At 47.8% G+C, this 20262-nt stretch overlaps 2 protein-coding genes across 4 annotated transcripts in view; one reads left to right on the top strand and one right to left on the bottom strand.

Moving 5' to 3' along the window:
* The first annotated feature begins 2488 nt into the window (after positions 1–2488).
* On the top strand, positions 2489–16901 carry CCDC92 (coiled-coil domain containing 92). Of its 3 annotated transcripts, none has more exons than XM_021532785.2 (4): positions 2489–2563; positions 13266–13402; positions 13708–13749; positions 14301–16901. In XM_021532785.2, exons 2-4 carry the CDS (start codon positions 13273–13275, stop codon positions 15071–15073), a joined length of 945 nt encoding a protein of 314 aa, XP_021388460.1. In that variant the 5' UTR covers positions 2489–2563; positions 13266–13272; the 3' UTR covers positions 15074–16901. The 3 variants fall into 3 exon arrangements, with proteins under 3 accessions (XP_021388460.1, XP_021388461.1, XP_031362137.1); XM_021532786.2 differs by having other exon boundaries at positions 2500–2581; XM_031506277.1 differs by lacking the exon at positions 2489–2563 and adding an exon at positions 10574–12960.
* A 107-nt stretch (positions 16902–17008) lies between these two features.
* Positions 17009–20262, bottom strand: part of DNAH10 (dynein axonemal heavy chain 10) — a 48798-nt gene continuing 45544 nt past the window's right edge. The window contains exons 71-77 of the mRNA XM_031506278.2: positions 19803–19974; positions 19268–19399; positions 18765–18976; positions 18523–18690; positions 18131–18311; positions 17735–17880; positions 17009–17341 (exon numbers count right to left, since the gene is read on the bottom strand). Coding sequence (XP_031362138.1) covers positions 17195–17341; positions 17735–17880; positions 18131–18311; positions 18523–18690; positions 18765–18976; positions 19268–19399; positions 19803–19974 — 1158 coding nt within the window. The 3' untranslated portion in view covers positions 17009–17194. The remainder of the gene's footprint in view (positions 17342–17734; positions 17881–18130; positions 18312–18522; positions 18691–18764; positions 18977–19267; positions 19400–19802; positions 19975–20262) is intronic.

Here is a 20262-nt window from a genome sequence, read left to right as displayed (position 1 = left end):
GATCTCTGATTTTGGGGGACCACAAACATTGTGACATTTTACTGCAAAATGCTCACATCTGAGAGCCTGGTGTTTGCACTTTGATGGATTGGGGATTTGAATTTCTGGCTATCTCCAAAGTTCAGGGGTTGCAATGGGGCTCAGAACTTCCTCCAGGTATAGTAACTGTATTATACTGCACTCCCCTCTTCAGGATTGTTAAAGAATTTTGCAGATATTAATGACACATCATTACCATGCTCACATTCCATTTTGAAGATGAAGAAACTGGGGCAGCTCAGTGCTGCTCACCTGGCAAGGGACAGAGCAACCTTTCAAGGGGTGACAAATTGGGGTGACAAATTGCAGGCTGAAACTTCTGAGAACTGAAAATTTCAGAGAAACCAGGGGCACACGGGAAAAAAATGCTCAGGGTCTATTTCAGTTTTATTTCTGAATGAATGCATTTTTATCTCTTGGTTTCCAACAGGTTTTCCTTACATGGAGTACAGGTACATATTTCTGTTCTATAAATGGCACATCTTAAGGCCTGTTAATAAAACAGCCTTCTTTGGAACAACACAGATGGGGGGTTTCCTTCATTTGTGTTCAGTTATTAGGAATCCACATTGAATTTAACATCCTTCTGTCTTTCCTGCCAGGATGAGTCAGATGGCAAATGCATTTCTCTTCTGGCACAGGTTCTAACTGAATCATTTTCCCAGACTAGGTTGTCACCTAACGGGATCCTAAATTAAGAGCCCATGTTTTATATAAAAAGCTGGATGGATGAAATGGAAGAGCCTTCCTGCCCTGCTGCTGGCAGAGCTAAATCTCCTCCTGCACCAGGCTCTTCACTTCTAAACACCCATTTAAAACTGGTTGTCCTCGGTTTTAGCTTTGACTAAGGGCTAATGAATTTTCTTTAAAATGTTTCCCTCTAGGCTATGTTGTGCTTCCTTTTCCCTGGCTTTAGGAGCTGCAAGGTGCAAAGTACATAAAGATCCATCCTCTGTGTCCTCACACACAACAGAATCACCTTGAAGGTAGGTAGACCCAGAGTCGGCAGCTTGCTGCTGAATTTGATTTTGGTGAAGGTGTGAAATACTTCCCTGTGCTGTGTATAGTGCATCTTTTGACTAAGAAAATTATCTCTCACTTTTCAAAACTTCATTGGCCTTTTCTATTGGTTGCTTCCAAAAGCCAAGTTTCTGTCTCTTAATTTTGAAGCCCCTTATAATGAAGTATTTTATTTCTATCACAGACATAGAAAAGACACTGCATCCATAAATGCTTGTGTGCATTTGCCAGAGACAGAATCACAGGCCAGTGACTATGCCATGTGCCAAATCTTCAACACTGATTTATAGAGAAAATGCAGAGAATGTCCAACCATGTAGGGCTGCACAGCCAGAGCCTACCCTACTGGTGGGCAGCTGAAGGTCACATTTATTCATATATTAATGCAGAAATGATAGTGTAGAGCAGGACAGGCTGCAGGAATTCCAACCCCACAGCTCTCCAGGGGCTCTGCTGCAGCTGGTTTTGTTTCAGTGGGCTTGGGAGAAAAACACACACGTGTGCCAATAGCACAAACACCCCCCAAACTCCAGGTAGGCTGTTTCCCACACATCCACACATGTGTTGCCATCATCCTTTAGATCACACACCACAAATTCTGCTCACAGATGTGTTTCCACCCCCCTCATCCTTCACACCAACACACACGTGCACACACACTTCTCCCAACACACGGACACACCTGGTGCACTTCTGTCCTCACTTCAGCTGGGAGGGAGCTCAGTTATTCACAGTGCTGCGTTCTGGATTTGGAATGAGAACGGTGTTGATAACACACTCTTTTGGTATTTGTTAAGCTCTGTTTTCCCTAAGTCAAGAACTGTGGTTGGTTTTTTTTTCTTTTTTGTGTATCATGCTTTGCCAGTGAGGAGGTTTGCAAAAGAAACTGGGAGGGAACAAAGCTGGCACAGGACCCGAGCTGGCCAAAGGGATATTCCACAGCATAGAACATAATGCCCAGTGGCATAACTGGGGGAGTCACACCGGGGGCTGGTCTGGATTTGGGGAGGGGCAGTCTGACACCAGTCAGCTGGAGACGAGCGATTGCATTGTGCAACGTTTGTCTGGGGTGTTTTACCTTTCCCTTTTTATTATCATTATTATCCCTATTATTCTATGTCACTTTATTTTCAATTCCTGTACTGTTCTTACCTCAACCTACAAGCCTTACTTTTCATTCCCCTCCCCATTCCACGGCGGGGAGAGGGCGGAGTTGCGTGGGGCTCAAACCAGGACAGCGTCTCCCGGGGATGCGCATCCCCCATTCCCCCACAGCTGGCTTCCTCCTCCTCCTCCTCCTCCTCCTGCCTCTCCCGGGCGCGCTCCGGTGCGCGGGGCGGGGCCGCGCCGCCGTTGCCACAGCGACGGGCCCGGTGCCGCAGCCGCCGCTGCGCCTGCGCCGCCGCCCCCGGTGCCGGAGCCGCCGCCGGTCAGTGCCGGCCCCGCGGGGCGCCCGCGCTGCTTCGGGCGGGCCGGGCGGCGGAGCGGCCGCGGCCGGGCACAGGTGAGGGGCCGGGCACAGGTGAGGGGCCGGGCACAGGTGAGGGGCCGGGCACAGGTGAGGGGCCGGGCGCGGCGGGGGCGGCGGCGGCACCGCGACCCCCGCGCCGGGCGGGGAACGGGGCGGCGGCGGCGCTGCCGGGGCGTTTTTCCGCCGCACGCGAATCCACCGCCCTGCCCGGGGACCCTCCCCGGGCACCCCGCGGGCCGGAGCTGCGGCGGGCGGAGGAGCCGCGCTTGGCTGGGCGGAGATCGCCGGGCGGGGGGCGCGATCGGCGCCGTGAGGGCCGGCCGGAAACCCGAGAGCCGGTCACGGACCCCCGGGAGCTGGCCGGAGACCCCGAGGCCGGTCACAGCCCCGAGGCCGGTCACAGCCCCGAGGCCGGTCACAGCCCCCCGAGGCCGGTCACAGCCCCGAGGCCGGCCGGAGCCCCCCGAGGCCGGTCACAGCCCCCCGAGGCCGGCCGGAGCCCCCCGAGGCCGGTCACAGCCCCGAGGCCGGTCACAGCCCCCGAGGCCGGCCGGAGCCCCCCGAGGGTTGATCGGAGCCCCCCGAGGCCGGTCACAGGCCCGAGGCCGGTCACAGCCCCCGAGGCCGGCCGGAGCCCCCCGAGGCCGGTCACAGCCCCGAGGCCGGCCGGAGCCCCCCGGTTGCGGGCGGCCGTTTCGGGGCCGGGCGGCTCCGGGCCGGGCGCTGACGCCGGACCAAAGCGGTTCCCGAGAGCATCCCGCGCCCTGTTCTGTCCCCGGAGCAGCACAGCGGTGAAGGGACTGCCCTACATCGCGCTGTACGCCCCTTGTCTTTCCGTTCGTGCCCGTTCCGGGGAAAGGACGTGTCGGTATTTCTGTTCGGGATGCGCCCCAGAGCAGGCGAGCGGCCGCCCGTCGCCTCCCGCTGCACCGCCCGCACCCACCGGGGCACGGTTTACCCCGCATCCTCCCGCATCCTTCGCAGGCGCCTTTTGCTTCGGCACCTTTCCACTTTGCAATGTGACAACAGTGTCGTTGTCACGATTAACACAGGGCCCGCGAAGGGCTGGACGGGTGGATTGTGTGTATTTTGGAGTGGGTAGGGAATAATCTTCGTTTGAGAGCAGGAGGTTTTTCCTTTGGAGGAGAACGCCTGTCATCTGTGGATCTGGCGGCAGAGAAGTGCAGGGCGTCTTCAGACATGGAGATGCTTCCAGACGCAGTTTCCCTACGCAGGACATGGGGTGGGACAGCAGGAAGGAAGGAGGGGCCCTTCCCAGCCTGGGCGGCAGCAGAATGCACCTGAGCCCACCGTATTAAATTGAGCAAAGCTGAGACACTGAAGGTAAATGTGAACACAGAAGCTGAGGTAGCCCTGGGGGTGGAATTGTCTATTTTGATCTGCATTGCAGGTGCATAGGAAGCATCCAGGGTACTTGTTGGCTTTACTTAGATGCTTACACTTAAAAAGCTGTATTGAGCTTTTGCAATATCAATTATACTCCTTAATTAAAAAATAAAAGACAAATGGATGTGACTGTAAATACAGTGACTTTTCCCATATAATTTGCTCATTAGCAAATGCAATTCTGTAGTGCATTATTATGACTGAGCCTCTGGGAGACTGACATTTATGCTTTTAAACTGCACATTGCTTTTTGGTTTGACAATTTAAAGCAAGTGCTTTATACACAGATAATGGCTGACTTGTAATATTGTTGATTTTTCAAGCTCTTGGTTGTACTGAGGCTCTACCAGTCATTTTCAGTAAAACAAGAAAGACAGGAAGGTCATAATAGAGGAAAGTGTCAGCTGCTTAAGTGGAAAGAAAGAATATTGGCTAAACTAATGCTAAGCACTTGTTTTCATCCTCTTGTACTTCTGTTTAATATATCTGTAAAGTTTCCTCTCTCATCTGCTTAAAAAAACAAAAGTGTCATGACCAATCCAGATACTCTTAAGTAGTTTCCAGTCCAGTAGTTCTTGCAAACTGTAGAGCAGCTTTAAAATTATTTTTTAAATGTGTTGTGTTACACAAATCCCACTGCTCCTTAGCGTGCCCTACTTCAAGAGGCTGTAAGTGTTCAGGGCAATATATTTGTTCATCCAGACCTGCCACATTATTCAGTCCTTTTAGTGCAGGAGGCAGAGCACAAACTGTTCTGTGCTGTTACAGCAGAATGTGGATCATAATGTAAAGTAAAATAAAATATTTATTCAACATTGTAAACAGCATAATAGAGGGAGGACAGTTGTAAATTTTAGGCATCTTATTTCTGTTCTGTGACTTAAAAAATAGGGGTTTAAAGTAGCAAAACTATGAAGGATTATTTTTGTATTGAGTAAAAAGATTACTATTAATCATTTTATTCAAGTTCATGTTTAATTTCATTTTGCATAGTAAAGTTTAAAAAAGGTAGCAAGCTGTAGTTTATTTTATAGAGAGAACAAACATCTTCATCTTTCTGAAGATTTAAAATGCTGAATAATTTTTTTGCTGACAAGTGATACTTTCTATGCATATTTATGTATATGTGTCTGTTAGTAACTAAAAGTGATGGGTTTTGTTGAGTAGCACTTTATTGAAAATGCAGCAGTCAAGTTGAGGACGGGCAAAGTTGAGTGTGTGAATCTGCTTTTCCTTATTGCTGGTTTGGAAAGCACAGCCAGCAAAAGGAACATTTACAGATGTTGGTGTTGCAGAAGGTGCCCAGCACAGGGGGACACGAGTGGCTGTGACAGTGGCACAGCACAGGCACAGCTCTGCTGCTCTGACAGCCTCTGCTCAAGGAGCCAATTGTGTACCCCGGGCCAGCACCCCCAGCCTGGGGTTGGGGTGGGAGGGTGCCTTTGTTCAGGCACAGCCCTTATCAGCAGGGCTCTGCCGAGACAAACCCCGGCCCCCTTGCTGTGCACAAATCCAATATTCATCTGGGCAGCACATGGAGATGGCAAACAGTTCATTGAGTGGAGCTGAGTGGGAATGTTAACCCCGTGGTTAGCACCTGCTGCCCCTCACTCTGCTCCATTGCCTTCACCTGTCTGGCTGTAGTGTCCCTGTGCTCATTTTTAAGTGATGTAAAATATATCTTCCTCTAAACCAGGATGTCCAGCAGGGTGTTGGTCTATCTCCATGTGACAGTGAATAATTTTGTTTAATTTTGCCATTATCTAACAGCTCATTTCTCTTGGTGATGTTAAAGACTATGGTACTATAAATAGAAACAATAAATTTATTTACTACTAGACGTTAGAGGCATGACAAAATATTGCTGAAACTGACGTTTTCAGAATGTGTTGGAAGTTCTGCAAGCTGTTTGTTCGAGTGCTTTTAAATAATCATTGAAAAAAGGCTTTTATTTGGATTGTGATTTTTTTTCCTGCTATTGGAGAGCATGTTTGTTCTCATGTTACTCCAAGGAAACCTCTGGTTTGTATTTAAAATATTAAATTACATTGCTGCTTGTTGGTTTTAATTATTTGATTGAGAGACATGGGGTTTAAAATCAGTGTTATTTAAAAACAGCGCTGGACTGACTGAAAACTGTTCAATGCCATGGCTTCTCTGTGAACAGAATGGAAGGTGTCTCCAGAAAGGCTGTAAATATGCCGGGAACAGTAGCTCCCTGTAACCCGAGTCCATGCCCGGAGGGAGGGCACAAAAGGCACGGCAGATCGCCTTTCTGTGGAGCAGAGGTGTCAAGCTCGGGGAGAGTCCATCTGTGAGGAAAAGCCGTGGGAATGATGTCAGAACCAGCAGGTTCCCTCTGTAATACACGTGTGCCTGCTTGTTTCCTTTCCAGCCTCAGGAGAGCTTGGTTTAAGCTGTGTAGCTTTATTTGAGCTACCTGGGTTATGTAAGGGAGGGTATAAAGCCCTCTTTGGGATCCTATTTAACACCAAAAAAATGTTGCTTAAGGAAGGACTTGGACGTAGGTCATCACCACTACCAGATTTCCTTCATCAGCAGCTCTCAAAACCTTTAGCAAAGTGGGGACTAATTTTTGTGCGTTTGATGGTAGTTGCTGTTCTAAAATAATAAAAATCAATGCCTTATGAAACAGCAGCACAGAATGCATTAGAGAGAAGCATCTCCCCAGCCTGTTACACTTGCCTAGAAATAGTTGTGCAGTTCTGTAGCGTTGCTTTAGAATAGCTGCACTCTGTAAATGATCTCTCAGGACAGATTTAGCTTGCTGTAAGGCTTCAGTGCCTTCTGCCATGTTTCAAAAATATTCCTGGTAACCTCTGAAAATTGTGATTTCTGCAGTTCATGCAGTAGGAGCTCAAGCTCAGGCGAGTGCCTGGAGCTGGCGCTGCTGCACGAAGCAGTTCTGCCTGTACCACTCCCCTGACCTGCTTACAGATTCTATTTTTTATTTTTATTTTTTTCACCTTCCCCAGGCATCTACAGTGCTGCACAGTGAACCCACCACCTGAAAACAGCCAGTGGGAAAATGGGTTTGTTTTCAGCTGCACCAGTTCCCTGACCTGGTTCACTGAATGATCAGGAAGGTGATTCTGGAGCATTTCAGGAATGCAGCACTAAATTCTTGCTCAGTGTATGTGAGTGGGATGGGTGAGACAAAGTCATGGCTGGGCTGGGTGGTGAAATGGTCCCGTGTCTGTGTGGTGATGGATTTTTGTCGTGTTTGGGAGCAGGAAAAGGCCCAGCCAAGTTGGTTATGTGAAAGCAGCATAGTAATTGTTTTGGTTTGTGTTTCAGCAGGCTACAGAAAGGGCAAATTTTTATATTGCATAAATACATTTTCTTCAATTTCTGGTGCAATTCACACATTCTTTATCATAGAGGGCAATAAATTAAGAGAGGGCATGCAGTGTTCATAAGTGAGTATGTGATCTGTGAAAAAAGCCCATGGCTATTCCATAGTATAATGTTATTTCTAAGCATGACTTTGGAGTTATACTTAACAGATCCTTGTAGCAAAACCACCCACAGCTTACCTTACTAATCTAAGTTCTGATTCAGCTTTAACTGAAGCTGGAGAACTTTCTTAATGACTTTGGAAAAAAATAGAATGAGTCTCAGGTTTATGTGTAACATTAATATTGTGTTAGTCTGGGAGAATTGAATATTAATTTTCTTGTCATTCTTGTGACAAACGAAGTTGGTTTACTAGAAAGACTAACATGTCTTGGCAATATTGTGACTGCCTGGTTGTGATTGGGGTGCAGTTTGTATTCTGTGGCTTTGCTGGAGGTTATATTGAAATAACTACTTGTTTTATCCTCAGAATGAAAGGCTGAATAAAATAGAAGAGCCATGCTTTAGGAGTGTGTGCTAGAGAGCCTGTTCTTCTACATGAGATCTTGCTTGTGAGGGCTTTTGTTGTCACTTCATCATTGTTAGAGGGGTTCTTTTGAAGTAGTCAGTGTCATTTAGGTAATGCTTTCTTTGTAAAGTGAATTAGGCTCAAATTCGGTAATTTTCTAAGCTTCCTGCCAGAGTAAGCTATTTGTTCCTGACAGCTGGTCAGCCATAGCTTTGCACACCCTGGTATTGGTCATAATAACTGTGTCTGTGTGAAAAGCCACTGCAGGACCGTTTGGTTTGGTTCTGTAATAGTCTCTGTCACAGTAGTGACTTTAACATCTGATTCCTTTTAGTCTCTTCCCTTGTGACAGCTCTGGGGTTGGGTGGTCTCAAGGACAGAGGAAACACCGTGTGAACTATTCCTGTCAGTGCTCCTGATTCCAGGTAGACAGTGAGGCACTTGGGCAGGCAGTCTGTGTAAAAGTACCAGCTGGTTCCTTTGGAGCATCCAGAATTAAATCATTGCTGCCAGGATGGTGTCCACTCAATTATTCTACCAGCTGCTGTAGGAGTAACAAAAAATCATCTTGGTACTAAAATGCTGAAATGTGTGCTTGCAGAACATGCAGAGGTTAACTGTAGAGAGTTTACACAGCCTCTGATCACAAAATGATGGGGAAATCAAGCAGAGAAACCACTGGGTAAAATAGCATCAAAAGCAGTAGAAATGGAAAGAGAGCTGAGAAAGCAAAATCATGTCCTTCCTCTGGGTGGACAGTGGCACGATTCCTTCTTCCCCTCCATTGTCTGCGGGAAAGAACTACTAATTTTGCTTGGCTCAAAACACACAAACGAAAAGAAGATGAGAACAAATTAGTGGGTCACTAATGATGTGTAAGCATTGTTCTATTGTAATGCAGGCTGAGGATAGAGGTGGTGCTGCAAGAGGCACTCCTCACTGATAAGGGAGCCTGGAGAAGGGGAGGGATCCCCGAGGAGGATGTGTAGGCTGAGTGTGGTGTCTGAAAAGCTTGACTTCAGCAGCACTGGAGTAGTTGAACTGACTCAGTCTGATGCACGGATGAATGAGGGGCGAGCAGAAATTTGGAACTGGAACAGTTTGTCACTGAGTTGTGTTACTGGTGGATCTACCTCAGGAGAGGTGTAGTGGTGTGATGGAATCAGTTTGTGGGGGTCTTAAAAGAAATGTCTAAGCAGGAGAGCAAAGCCCTTGAACTGGCTGTGGAGGCTGCAGGGTCTCCTTTGATACGTCCTTTGAAGGGAGCTGAGCAAACACTTTGGAGATGGCATCATGTCTCAGAGATGGAGAGCTGATCTAAGCAAAGAGCAACAAAGTGGCTGTTGGTAATTCCAGCGTTGCAGCTGTGTTTAGATAAGTCTGGTCAGTTCAGTGACAACCTTTAAAATGGGGTCTGGCTAAAACTTTGGAGGTTCTTACAAGAGGTATCCACTGTCCTTACTTAGTTCTTGAAATAGTATTTTGTATAGCAAACAAATGATATTTTGGCAGCTTTTGTTACATTTTGATGGAGCACTGGCCAGTGAGCAGTCAAGAGGAAAATGTCTGCCCATACATATTTCAAGGCTGTGAGTTGGCAGGGAGCTAAAGCAGCTTCTCAAGTGATGGTCACCCCATCCACATAAAAGGATGTTATTGTGTTCTATTGAGTGGGTACCAAAAAGGAATGAAAATGTTAAATCATTGCTGTTTGGGCTTTGTTCCATCATTTGGACTTGTGTCTAAGGTCAGAGATTAGCATCTCCCTCCTCCTATCTTGCAGCAGGGCGTAGAGATGCTCTGATTTTGTGCAAAGGCTTCTGATACGCAGCCAGATGCTCATTGCCTGAAACATTTTGAACTCCCTCCAAATGCTTAAGATCCAAAAAGGCCTGGAGTCTGCACATCCTCTGCAAGGCAAGATGTGGCTGTTAAAATGTTAGTGACTGTTTATGGTGAGTGTGTGATTAAGTTGCATTTTAAAAGCTCTTTTTTGATATTTTTTCCTTTTCCATATAAGATTTTGTGTGTGTGTTCCCTTTTGAAGAGAACATGCACTTGTAAGGAGGCAGAACAGTTCCTTTTTAAGGTGAGCTTACAGGAATGATAATTGAAGTTACCTTCTCTGCTTTACTGGAAGATGCAGTCATGATTAAAGTGTTGTACTTAACATTCCCAAGGGAATTCTATTTGACTCATTCCATTTGCTCCTTCTTGGCTATATTCAAGAGAAATTGTGACTCCATCATTTGGAGGAGTTGAGGCTCAATATCTGAACTATATATAGAAACATTTGGTGTTGTGGTGGTCCTGGGAAATGAAAAATTGTGGATGTTTGAAAGGTGGAACGCGTTGCACAATCCACACAATGCCTCTGTCACTGAAGGTGGGACACTTGGTGTTCAGGGCCAGTCCTGCTGCCAGAGAGGAGATGTGTCACCCTCACCATCATCCCCGCAGACTGCAGTGTCCCTTTGTGTCCTGTCATCCTTCCCAAATGCTGTGCACGTTCCCAGGGGACTTTGCCAAGCTCTGCATTGCACAGTTCTGTCTGTGTAAAAACATAGCAAATTTTGTTGTTTGGAGACAAAGGGGAAGGGGGAGAAACCATAGTGACATAACTTTGTGCTGTGTATGCAGTCACAGCTTTCTTCCCAGCACTGGTGTCATCTATCTGCCAGCATCCAGCCAGAGCCTGGTAGATTTGGGAGCTTGTCCCACCAATTTCCATGGTGGGAGGTGGAAATTGCTCTTCTGGGCTGTAAAGGGCACCGTTGACTTCTGCATTTGCTGTTTCTCTTGTGGTTTTTGACCTTCTTGTTTCAGAGAGCCTGAGATTAAATCAGCTTAGTGCAATCCCAGGACAGTGGGACATAGCAAATCCATGTCTCTGTATAGTGCCTGACTGTGCAAGCCACTTTCCCTGGTTTGACAGTGGATGGTTTTGGCTGTTTCCCAGAGCACAGGGCCAGACCTCAGTGCTGAGTGTGCCATGTAAAACGGCTTGAGTGGGTGGGTGAGTGGGTTTGGAACTGGATCTGCTGCCCACACATCCATGGAGGCTGTGGCTTCACCTCCCTGGCTTCGCTTTCCCTTGAAGGGAAGGAGAGGGGACAGCAGACCAGGCTGCTGTGAGGGGAGAAGCACAGACAGGCTGCAGAGGGTTGTAGGACACTCCTTAGTGCAGAGGGGCTGCAGCTAAAACTCATTGTGGGTTGATCTGATTGATTTCACTGATTAACTCACTGCTGCTGCAGGGAAGATGCTGCTGCTCTGGTGCTGGTAGTTCTTATTTTCTTCCTAAGCCTATAACCCTCGCTTGCCTCTGATTATAGTTGTTTTTTTCAGAGCAGGTAATCCTGGTGTGATCTTTCAGATGCAGAAGATCAAAGTGAAAAAGCAATTGAGGAGATTAATAGGGAGAGCCTTGTTCTGAGTTTTTTTTAATTAACATGTGTATTTGCAAGGATTGAGCTATGAACAGTTACTGTCTGTTGCTGGTGATGAAATATTTTCCTATTCAGGCAAGTATTTTCCTGTTCAGGTTATGGTTACAGGTGTAAAGCCACTATTAATACCCACTGTAAGAACAGAAGCTCTGGGCTATTGTGTGGAGGCTTTTCTTTCACCTACTTCTATGACAGCTTAGGGTTTCTTTTGGAAAATACATTCCTCGATTAAGAATCCCTTCTGAGCCTCAGTGTCCTGCACAGTGAGAGCTCCAGCTGTGGCTTTGTCCTGCTGTCATGCTCGGTCGATCAGAGCAGGGTGAACACTGAAGGAATGGGATGATTCAGTAAAGCTCCTGTCTGTCTGATGTCAGCTTTGCAAGCCAAAGGATGTCACTCTGAAAATGTATCACAGCTTAAATATCCTCACTCCTCAGAATTAACAGTGCCCCACAGTAATTGCTGTGACTGTGTAGTGCCCCTTCCAACAGGCCTCCAACTCTTGTGAGGGACCACTAGTGTGGCAATGATGGGGTGTTGCAAAATTTGTTTAACCACCCTAGAAATCTATTTTTAGAATATGTTTGGTCCATTATTTTTGCTTGTTTGCTAACGATGGTAATTGTAAAATTACCCATTTACTGGACTAAGCACAGTTGTCACTGCTACCCACATTCCTGGGCACTGAACTTAATCCTTGATCTCTGTTACAAGGTAACCAGGCTGTTTGGCTCCTGCACAGAAGTGGATTTCTTAACATCTTTCACACATTCATTTTATTAACAATCAAATATTTGTTTCTGTAAGGATAAGTCAGTGGAAGACTAAGTCAGTTCAGGTCACTGATGAAATCAGGAGAGCTCTGTGTGTGTGATTTCTTCACCACATCCCCAGGTGCTTTAATGTGTCACCAAGATGCAGGAGTACCAAGTCTGGTGTTCCTTGGGGAATAAAAGTATAAAATTAAACGCGGGCCTGTGATATGTTTAGGAATAACAAAAGTGTGTCACTTGCTCTGAGCATATGCTCTACCAATTTTAAACTGGTAGAAAAAAATTCTTGCCATAAGACTTCATATCAAAGAGTCCCAATGGAAAGCTCTTGCCATGGCAAGGCAAACCCTTGGGCACCATGTGTGGTCCCATAATTCCAGGCATGGTTGCAATGCCACTGCAGGTGTTTGTCCAGGCAACAGGAGTTCTGACTCTTCACTTACCCTTGCAACCTAATTACTGTAATGGTTTCTACACATACAACAGAATTTAGCCTTTCCTGCTGGCAGCACAGGGGTCTTCAAGGATGTCTGTCAACATCATTCTGCTAACTGTGCCTATCTTTGGGCGTGAGCAGTGCTGTAGCCAAGGCTTACTTTTATAAGGCTGTGCTGGAGGGGAAACCCAGTGGTGTAACAGGTTTCCACATACTCGTAACTGAGCAAGAAAAGTCTGTTTTCTCTTTGAGCGAAGCATTATCCTTGTCTTGCTCTGTGTCATTGGGCCTGGTGCTGAGGAAACCCAAGAGCAGCCAGAGCTTCCCTTGTGCTGGTCCCAGTGCCCACATTTCAGTTTGGACATCCACGGCAGTGCCACCAGCCTGGCTTTGCTCAGACCCCTGCTTTGCCTTTCTCCTTAGAGCTGCTTTCTGCCTTGTTCTTGCCAAGGATTTTACCAATCCCTCTGTCCCTGGGGGTAAGTGGAAACAAGATGGGCACAGTAGCCCATTCCTCAGAACTCTGCTTTTAACTTGTAACGGGATTAATGACTTAGACTGTCTGAAGTTAATCCTTTAAATGTGTTAACTCCAAACAAATAAGTTCCCTGCTCCAGCCTACAGTATAATTAAGTTTTTTATGAACTTGGAGCACTTTGTAATCAAAATAGTCCTAAAGCATAAAAACCATTTGTGGCAGAAAAACTGATGCTGGCTGCGGAGGGAGGATCCCTATATGTGCAAGGTAACTCACCATCACAATTCCATGTCTGTTCCCTGGCAGGGTCAGGATGGCCACCTCAACCCTGGAGAACCAGCTGCAGAGTGCCCAGAAGAACCTGCTGTTCCTGCAGCGGGAGCACGCCAACACCCTGAAGGGGCTGCACGCGGAGCTGCGCCGCCTGCAGCAGCGCTGCACAGGTACCCGTTCCTTGGAGGGGCTGCTTCCCATTCAGCACGGGGACTCAGCAGCAAAGCCCACCAGCAGGGTGGATTTAGGGTCTGCAGTTTGTGTCTCGTGGCAAACTGGCTGATCAAAGCCAAGTTTTTTCATTTGTTCTTTAAAAAAGCTGATTGTTCAGTTGTTTTACCTATTTGCTAATTTGCAGTGAATCTCCTATTCTTCCTTTGGGTAGTAGAAAGAGTTAGTTCTGTATTTATTGAAAGCTGTGATGTATGAGCTCCATGATGATGTTCTAACTAAAATAAAAACTTTTTTTCCTCAGATTTAACCTATGAACTGACTGTAAAGAGTTCAGACTTGTCAGGTAAGGATTCCTTTTTTTTTTTTTTAATGTTCATGTTCAATTTACTATTTTTTTTTTCAATGCTTGTATTTTCTTTTCTACTCTCCAGACTTACTTATTTATGAAGTAAATATCAAAAGTTCTTTCCCAAGGTTACACAGGAAATCTGTGAAAGAGCCAGGAATAGCACCTGGAACTGCTGACTCCACTATACAGTCAATTCCTGCTTGCTATATGGGTACACAGGACACAAATTTTAGGGCCAGAAGAGTGAGACTATTTTTACAACTTAGCTGAGCTGGTGCTGTAATTAATCACAAAGCTTTTATTTATATATATATGTATATATGTGTGTGTGTTTGTGCACACTAGATCCTAGTTATTTTATATGTATTATGTTAACAACAGGTAAAGAGCAGGAATAAGATAATTCCCTGAGGTTAACCCCCTGGATCAGGGATGAAATTAGCCTTTTGGATTCCTCTCAGGGATGACAAGAGGAGCCCTAGTGTACTGTTTTACATAATGGCTGTTGTTAATTTAAAACACTTCTGCTTCTCCTGTTCCTCTAGAAAGTGGTGGTTCAAGAAGTGATGAACTCAAAAGTAAGTGCAAAGATCTTGAAGCTCAGCTGAAAATCAAAGAAGCTGAAAACAGTGAATTGTTGAAAGAACTTGAACAAAAGAATGCAATGATCATGGTGCTGGAAAACACTATTAAAGAAAGGGAAAAGAAGTATTTGGAAGAGTTAAAAATGAAAAGCCATAAGCTCAACATGTTGTCCAGTGAACTGGAGCAGAGAGCGAGCACGATTGCCTATCTGACCTCTCAGCTGCACGCGGCCAAGAAGAAGCTGATGAGTGCCAGCGGGACTTCGGACGGGACGCCCTCTGGCAGCCCCGTGCTGTCCGGCTACAAACCGTCCCCCCCCAAGGACAAACTGCCGGAGACGCCGCGGCGCAGGATGAAGAAGAGCCTGTCCACGCCGCTGAACCCCGAGTTCGAGGAGGCCTACAGAATAGGGTCGGAGAGCCGGAAGCTGGTGCTGCGAGAGCCCGTGGATGCCATGCCCGATCCCACGCCCTTCCTGCTGGCCAGGGAAACGGCAGAGGTGCACCTGATCAAGGAGAGGCCGCTGGTCATTCCGCCGATCCCTTCGGATCGCGCGCCCGGCGAGTCGCACAGCCCCGCCCGCGAGAAGCCGCACAAGGCGCACATCGGGGTGGCTCATCGCATCCACCACGCCGCGCCCGCCCAGCCGCAGGAGGTGGAGACCCTGGCAGTGGATCAGGTTCATGGAAACAAAGCGGTCAGAAAGCACCCGGGCACAGACAGAACTGTCTGAGAACACCACAGCAGCGCTGTTCTGTGCTGGTCATGCACTGTGAGCCTGTAGGGTAAATAGCACCTGCGCTGAAGTTTCTTTTGATGCCCCATGCATGCCAAACTCCTCCCGGGTACACCATTAATACATTCTGCTCTAACAAAACCTCCTAGGACTGTGTTCATATGGCATATGGTATACAACCACTCCATGCTGTGGCCAAACCAGGGGGACCTGACCGCTTGCTTCCAAGTGTTGCTCCATGTAGTGTAACTGCACGTGTGGACCAAGGCGCGGGCTGTTAGCGAGCGCTCTTAGAGAGAACACCCCTCCCTCACACTGCAGCCACGCGTGTTGGCTGGTGATGTTTGACCTGGCAGGGGTTCTCTTGTCTCCACTGTGTGTGTGAGCACTCCAGAGCCATCACTGACCTCTGCCACAGCCGCTCTTGCAGCAGCACTGAAAGTTGGGCACGTGTACGTTCACTTTAGTGACCTAAGGATGTCCTGTCCCCAGAGCCCCAGCAAGCACTACTTGATTAATCCTAAATACTTTGGTTTGTGGCTTTAAGTAAAATATGGGTGGGGAAAGCATCATTTTATGAGGGTTAATAACTCTCATAGGAAGAGTATGAACACTGGGTTGTTTGTGGGGATCGTTTTGGGTTTTTTTAATCAAATAGCTTCACAACACATTTTATGCTAGTCAGTACACTGCACTTGTAGCACCTTCCATACTGGCTCCGAGCTCCTTTTCAGGGAGGAAATGTAACTGGCTATCCAATATGGAAATGGTTCTTTATGCGCTAACCTGCACTTTTTTTGTAAAGGGATTATTTTTGTTTCCTAAAAACCTTAGTCTGGTCTGGGCATCATCAGACCAGTGCCGGCTGCTGCCAGCCTAGAAACCTGAGCTGCCCTTCTAAAATGTGAGTATTTAGTTGTAAGTGATGTAACTGATCCATACAGGAGAACCTGGCATCCTTGATTTCTGTCCTTGTGGATTGGGATGGACTTGCCTTGCACTTGACCAGATTCCCCTACTCCTTTCTAGTAAGTAGCAGGTAGACCCAACAGCTGTTAGACTACTTGATTCCTTTTTTTTTGGATTTTTTTCTAGGAAAGAAAGGCATACTAGGAGCTGGGAGGGTATGTAGTTTTGGGATAGGAGCACTAGTTTGTCCATTTTTCTTACATTCTGTTCACCTCTGCTTCACTCTTGTCTGCAGCCTCTAAGTAGGACCAGCAAGAAACACTGGCTCCCAAATGCTGCTAAGCTTATGATGTGCCTTTAAAAATTTGGAACGTGTATTCTCTGTGACAGCTGACGAAGGATCCCTGCCTGCCCCGTCCCCTCCCCTTGGCAGCTGTAGTTTGCCCCTTGTAAGCTTTTTCTGCAGCTGTGTTGGTGTGTGTCTCCCTGCAGAGCCCAGGCCCTGGCAGAGCTGTTCTCCCGCCTGCGGTCCCGCTCGATTCCCGCAGCATGACCCTTCCAGCAGGGCTCACCCCGGGCAAGGCTCTGCCCTCTGTCACTCGCTGTCCCCAAGTCCCAGACCCGCCTCAGCCTCGCGCCTTGCTGGCTCTGTGGTAGGAATGTGTTTCACAAGTGGTGGGGAGGGGTCAGAAAGGGGTTGGTTAAGGCAAGGTTGTTACTCTGAGGTGTACTGTTTTTGCGTGCATTGTGTGAACCAGCGGCTGGTTTGGTGACTTTGGTTGTTGGCACCATATTCTTATGGTCATGTGTTGTATGAGTGACCTACCCTGCCACTTGTTGGAGGCTGGTGGGAGGCACTGCTTCCAGGCAGTGCAGAAGTGATGCTTTGGGCAATTAAAGACATTTCTTACAACCACCCAGGCAAACTGTAGTCTTTGTGTGTGTGAGACCAAATTAATTTTTCTTTGCAGCCACAGACTGCCTTGGAGCCGTTCCAAAAGGAAACACCATCTACAAAACAAACCCTATTCTCAAACACATTTATTGGGAGTATAATACAACCAAGCTAATTCTAACTAAAGTCAGGTGTGCCTAAGTGAACACAACCCCCACATATGGTACCAGATCTCTGTTTGGGTGGAGGGTTTTCTCCCCACGCCTCTGAAGGTTTTCATTCAGGGGGAAGAACATGGTGCCTATGTGTGACTGTCATTCAGCATTCAGGGTGAGACACACACCTTGGAGGACCCAGTGGGAGATGTGCTTGGTAGTGTACAGGTCAGCCTCGAAGACCAGGCCGAAGCCCATGGCGTTGCGGCGCATGGAGGTCGTGTACACCGGCGTCCGGAGCGTGTTCTGCGAGAGGAGGCAGCAGACACCGAGTTGGAACTGCAAACAGCAAGGGCCTCGAGGACACAGGACTGCCCTCAGAAATTCACTGTTTTGGTTAGAGGTCTTAAATAGCCACTACCCAGAAAATGTACATGTCCTGTATGTCATTTCCTGGGGATGGGAGGTAATTGAAAGAGTAGGGGGAGTTGTGTCACAAGATCCCTGTCCCAGAAGGGAAAAGGGGCAACAAATGCAGAAATCCCCTTAGAAGAAACAAAGTGTAGGGATGGTTTGTGTAAGGATAAGTGTGAAAGCAGGTGCTTCAGATGGGAGTGGGATTGACGAAATGCAGCTGGTGGGCAGAGAGGGTGGGGCTGGGGAGGTGTAACAGGAGAATGAAGGGAAAAGGAGACTCGCCTGGAGTCGCAGTCTGTGAGCTTCAATGGGGATGATCCTGAGGATGGGCAGCTCCACCACCGGGACACGGGGCTGGCTCGGGATGAGGCAGCCCTGGTCTATGTCCCAGTCTGCTCCTTCCAGGAACAATCCACACACGTAGCAGCCTGGGAAAGGTAGGGACAGCCTGGATGATGATGGATGGATGGATGGATGGATGGATGGATGGATGGATGGATGGATGGACGGACAGGATTGCCCAGACCATTCTTCATGCTCCACACGACCTCTGAAGGATTTTCTTACGACTGTGAAGTCCCAACCCACCACTATTCTCTGATACTTCACCAACCTTTTCCTTTCTCTCACCAATGACTTGCTTCTTTGCTTTTGCCTAATATTTCTGAAAACACTTACCCTGAGCAGCCCCTTCTGTGATGTCTTCTGCTTTCCTGTACTTGGTTACCTCTGTGTAGAGGGTGGAGTGATCCAGGGGCCACCTGTTTTTCCTGCAGGTGGCTTGAACGAGAGCCGTCAGGTAGGACTCGGGAATGTGCAGGCCTGACAGCCACATCACCTCAGGCTCTCCCTCGCTGACCTGCAACCACAGACAGGGATGGGCAGTACCTGGCGCTCAGCCCACTCTGCCCTTGCAGACGAGCTGGGCTGAGGCTGCCTTGCATCCACAGTTATGGAATGCTAGTACCACTTCAAGGACTTACCTGAAGTGTTCACTGGCTTTGCCCCAGCCTGCACAGCACATGGTGCAGGTTAACAAAACAAAAGCCTGTCTGCAGGCACTTGCTTACCCAGGCGGTGTACTGCTCATATCGAGCTCTAAAGAAAATAATCCAATTTCCAAGTGTTTTGAGGGTGTCTGGAGCCAGCCGCCGCCAGATGCCAGGAATCTGCCCATTGAAGAGGGCCTGAGCCACGTCATCCAGTTCACTGCTCATTCCAACCTCCCCAGCCAAGGCCTGGAACAATGGTGAGAGTTCTGAAAGCAGGCAAAGCCCAGCTGCTCCCATCCAGTTGCTGGGATTTTACTTACACGTTGTAGCTCAGCCAAGGACTTCCCCATCCGAACAATGAGCTTATTAAAACGTTCCAGTTCCTGCAACAGCACCACAGTCGTAGGGGAGATGTTTACTCCATAACCTTTACGTATGTGGTCAAGATCAAATACTTGAGGTAATTTGTTTTCTATATCCTTGGCAACATTTGCAATATATTCATCTCGGCTAATTCCTGCACCAGTTTCACCTGAAACCAAAAAAATTCTGGTAACACAAAATCTATACTAAATCTTCTGAGCTGAGTCACCTTTTGGCATCAGTCTCCCCTCCTGTTCAGCCCTGACCTTTGCCCACAGCCCTGCAGGTGCTGAGCTGGCAGCAGCCTTGCTCCGGCTGTCCCGCTCCCTCTGCTCCCCGAGGCCGCACACAGCCCCCACCTCACTCCTCACACACAGGGGCTGCTGTCCCTACCCCAGGGCTCAGCACTTGCCACTCAGTCTGAGATTTCCTGTTCACCAGCCCAGCTCAGAGCACTCACCGGTTTGGGGCTGCAGCTCGAGCAGGTGACCCCACATGTCCCGCACTGCGTGCATGTAATACCCGATCTCGGCGTTGGCGTGGAGGCCCAGGACCTCAGGGCTGTTGGACAGTGGCAGAGCTTCTATGGCCTCTGGAATACAACCACACACAGGCTCTGGTAACCCAGAACACCACAGCAATTTTGCTATTGCTCTGCTTGAATAAAAAAAATCAAATGCTAAACCTGGTGTTGGAGTAATGCACAGAATAAATACTTCTAACCACAGAGACTCCCCCACAGAAATATTATATATCATTAACAAAATTAACATGCTGCGTTACTGAGGTTTTGTGGTTTGGGTTATTTTCTGGGTTTTTTTAAACACCCAAGGAGTTCAGTGGCAAGCTCACATTCCAAAGGACTGCTCCTGTAATCCACACACCAGCAGTGCCCGGTGTTCTGCTCAACTTCTCACACCCAGCAGCAATGTATACAGACAATCTACAGTGGAAGCAGATTTTTTCTTTAATGTGTCAGGAGAGGCATTTCTTACCAACAAAGTCATCTTTTCCCTTCCCTGCTGGAATTTTATAATCGACTGTGTCACTTTTGTAAAAATGGAACACTTGGAATGTGTCAAACAGGAAATCCCCGAGGTACTCATCCATGTAGACAGTCAGGATGCGCCGGTCAAAGCTGTCGATTGCACGCCCACCATACATGACCTGGAAATCAGTGACACCAATGTTACATCACTGGCTTTTGGAGCAGAAAATGCACTTCAAAAAAATCTCAGAAAGGTCAGAAATGCTCTTTGCTTTTGCAGTGCCTGTGGTCTCCCTTAGGGACATCTTCAGTCCCCTCTCAGGCGGACAGGAAAGAAATATTTGGCACTGGTCTGGAGAGCTGCTCTGGGCACTCCTCATCACCCATCTGGATGATCTGTGTGCAGTGGGGCCTTCCTGAGGTACCAGCTCATGCTCAGCTGGGATCCAGTGCTCCAAAGGAAGAGT

This window comes from Lonchura striata, chromosome 18 (genome assembly GCF_046129695.1).
Source record: "Lonchura striata isolate bLonStr1 chromosome 18, bLonStr1.mat, whole genome shotgun sequence".
NCBI classification, from domain to species: Eukaryota; Metazoa; Chordata; class Aves; order Passeriformes; family Estrildidae; genus Lonchura; species Lonchura striata.
This window is presented reverse-complemented; position numbering and strand designations above follow the sequence as displayed.

Bases quoted from the DNA above. Each gene is read 5' to 3' on its own strand.
- CCDC92 (XM_021532785.2), top strand. From the start codon at position 13,273: ATGGCCACCTCAACCCTGGAGAACCAGCTGCAGAGTGCCCAGAAGAAC. The intron at 13,403-13,707 runs GTACCCGTTCCT...TTTTTTCCTCAG, and splicing joins CCTGCAGCAGCGCTGCACAG to ATTTAACCTATGAACTGACT. The intron at 13,750-14,300 runs GTAAGGATTCCT...CTGTTCCTCTAG, and splicing joins AAAGAGTTCAGACTTGTCAG to AAAGTGGTGGTTCAAGAAGT.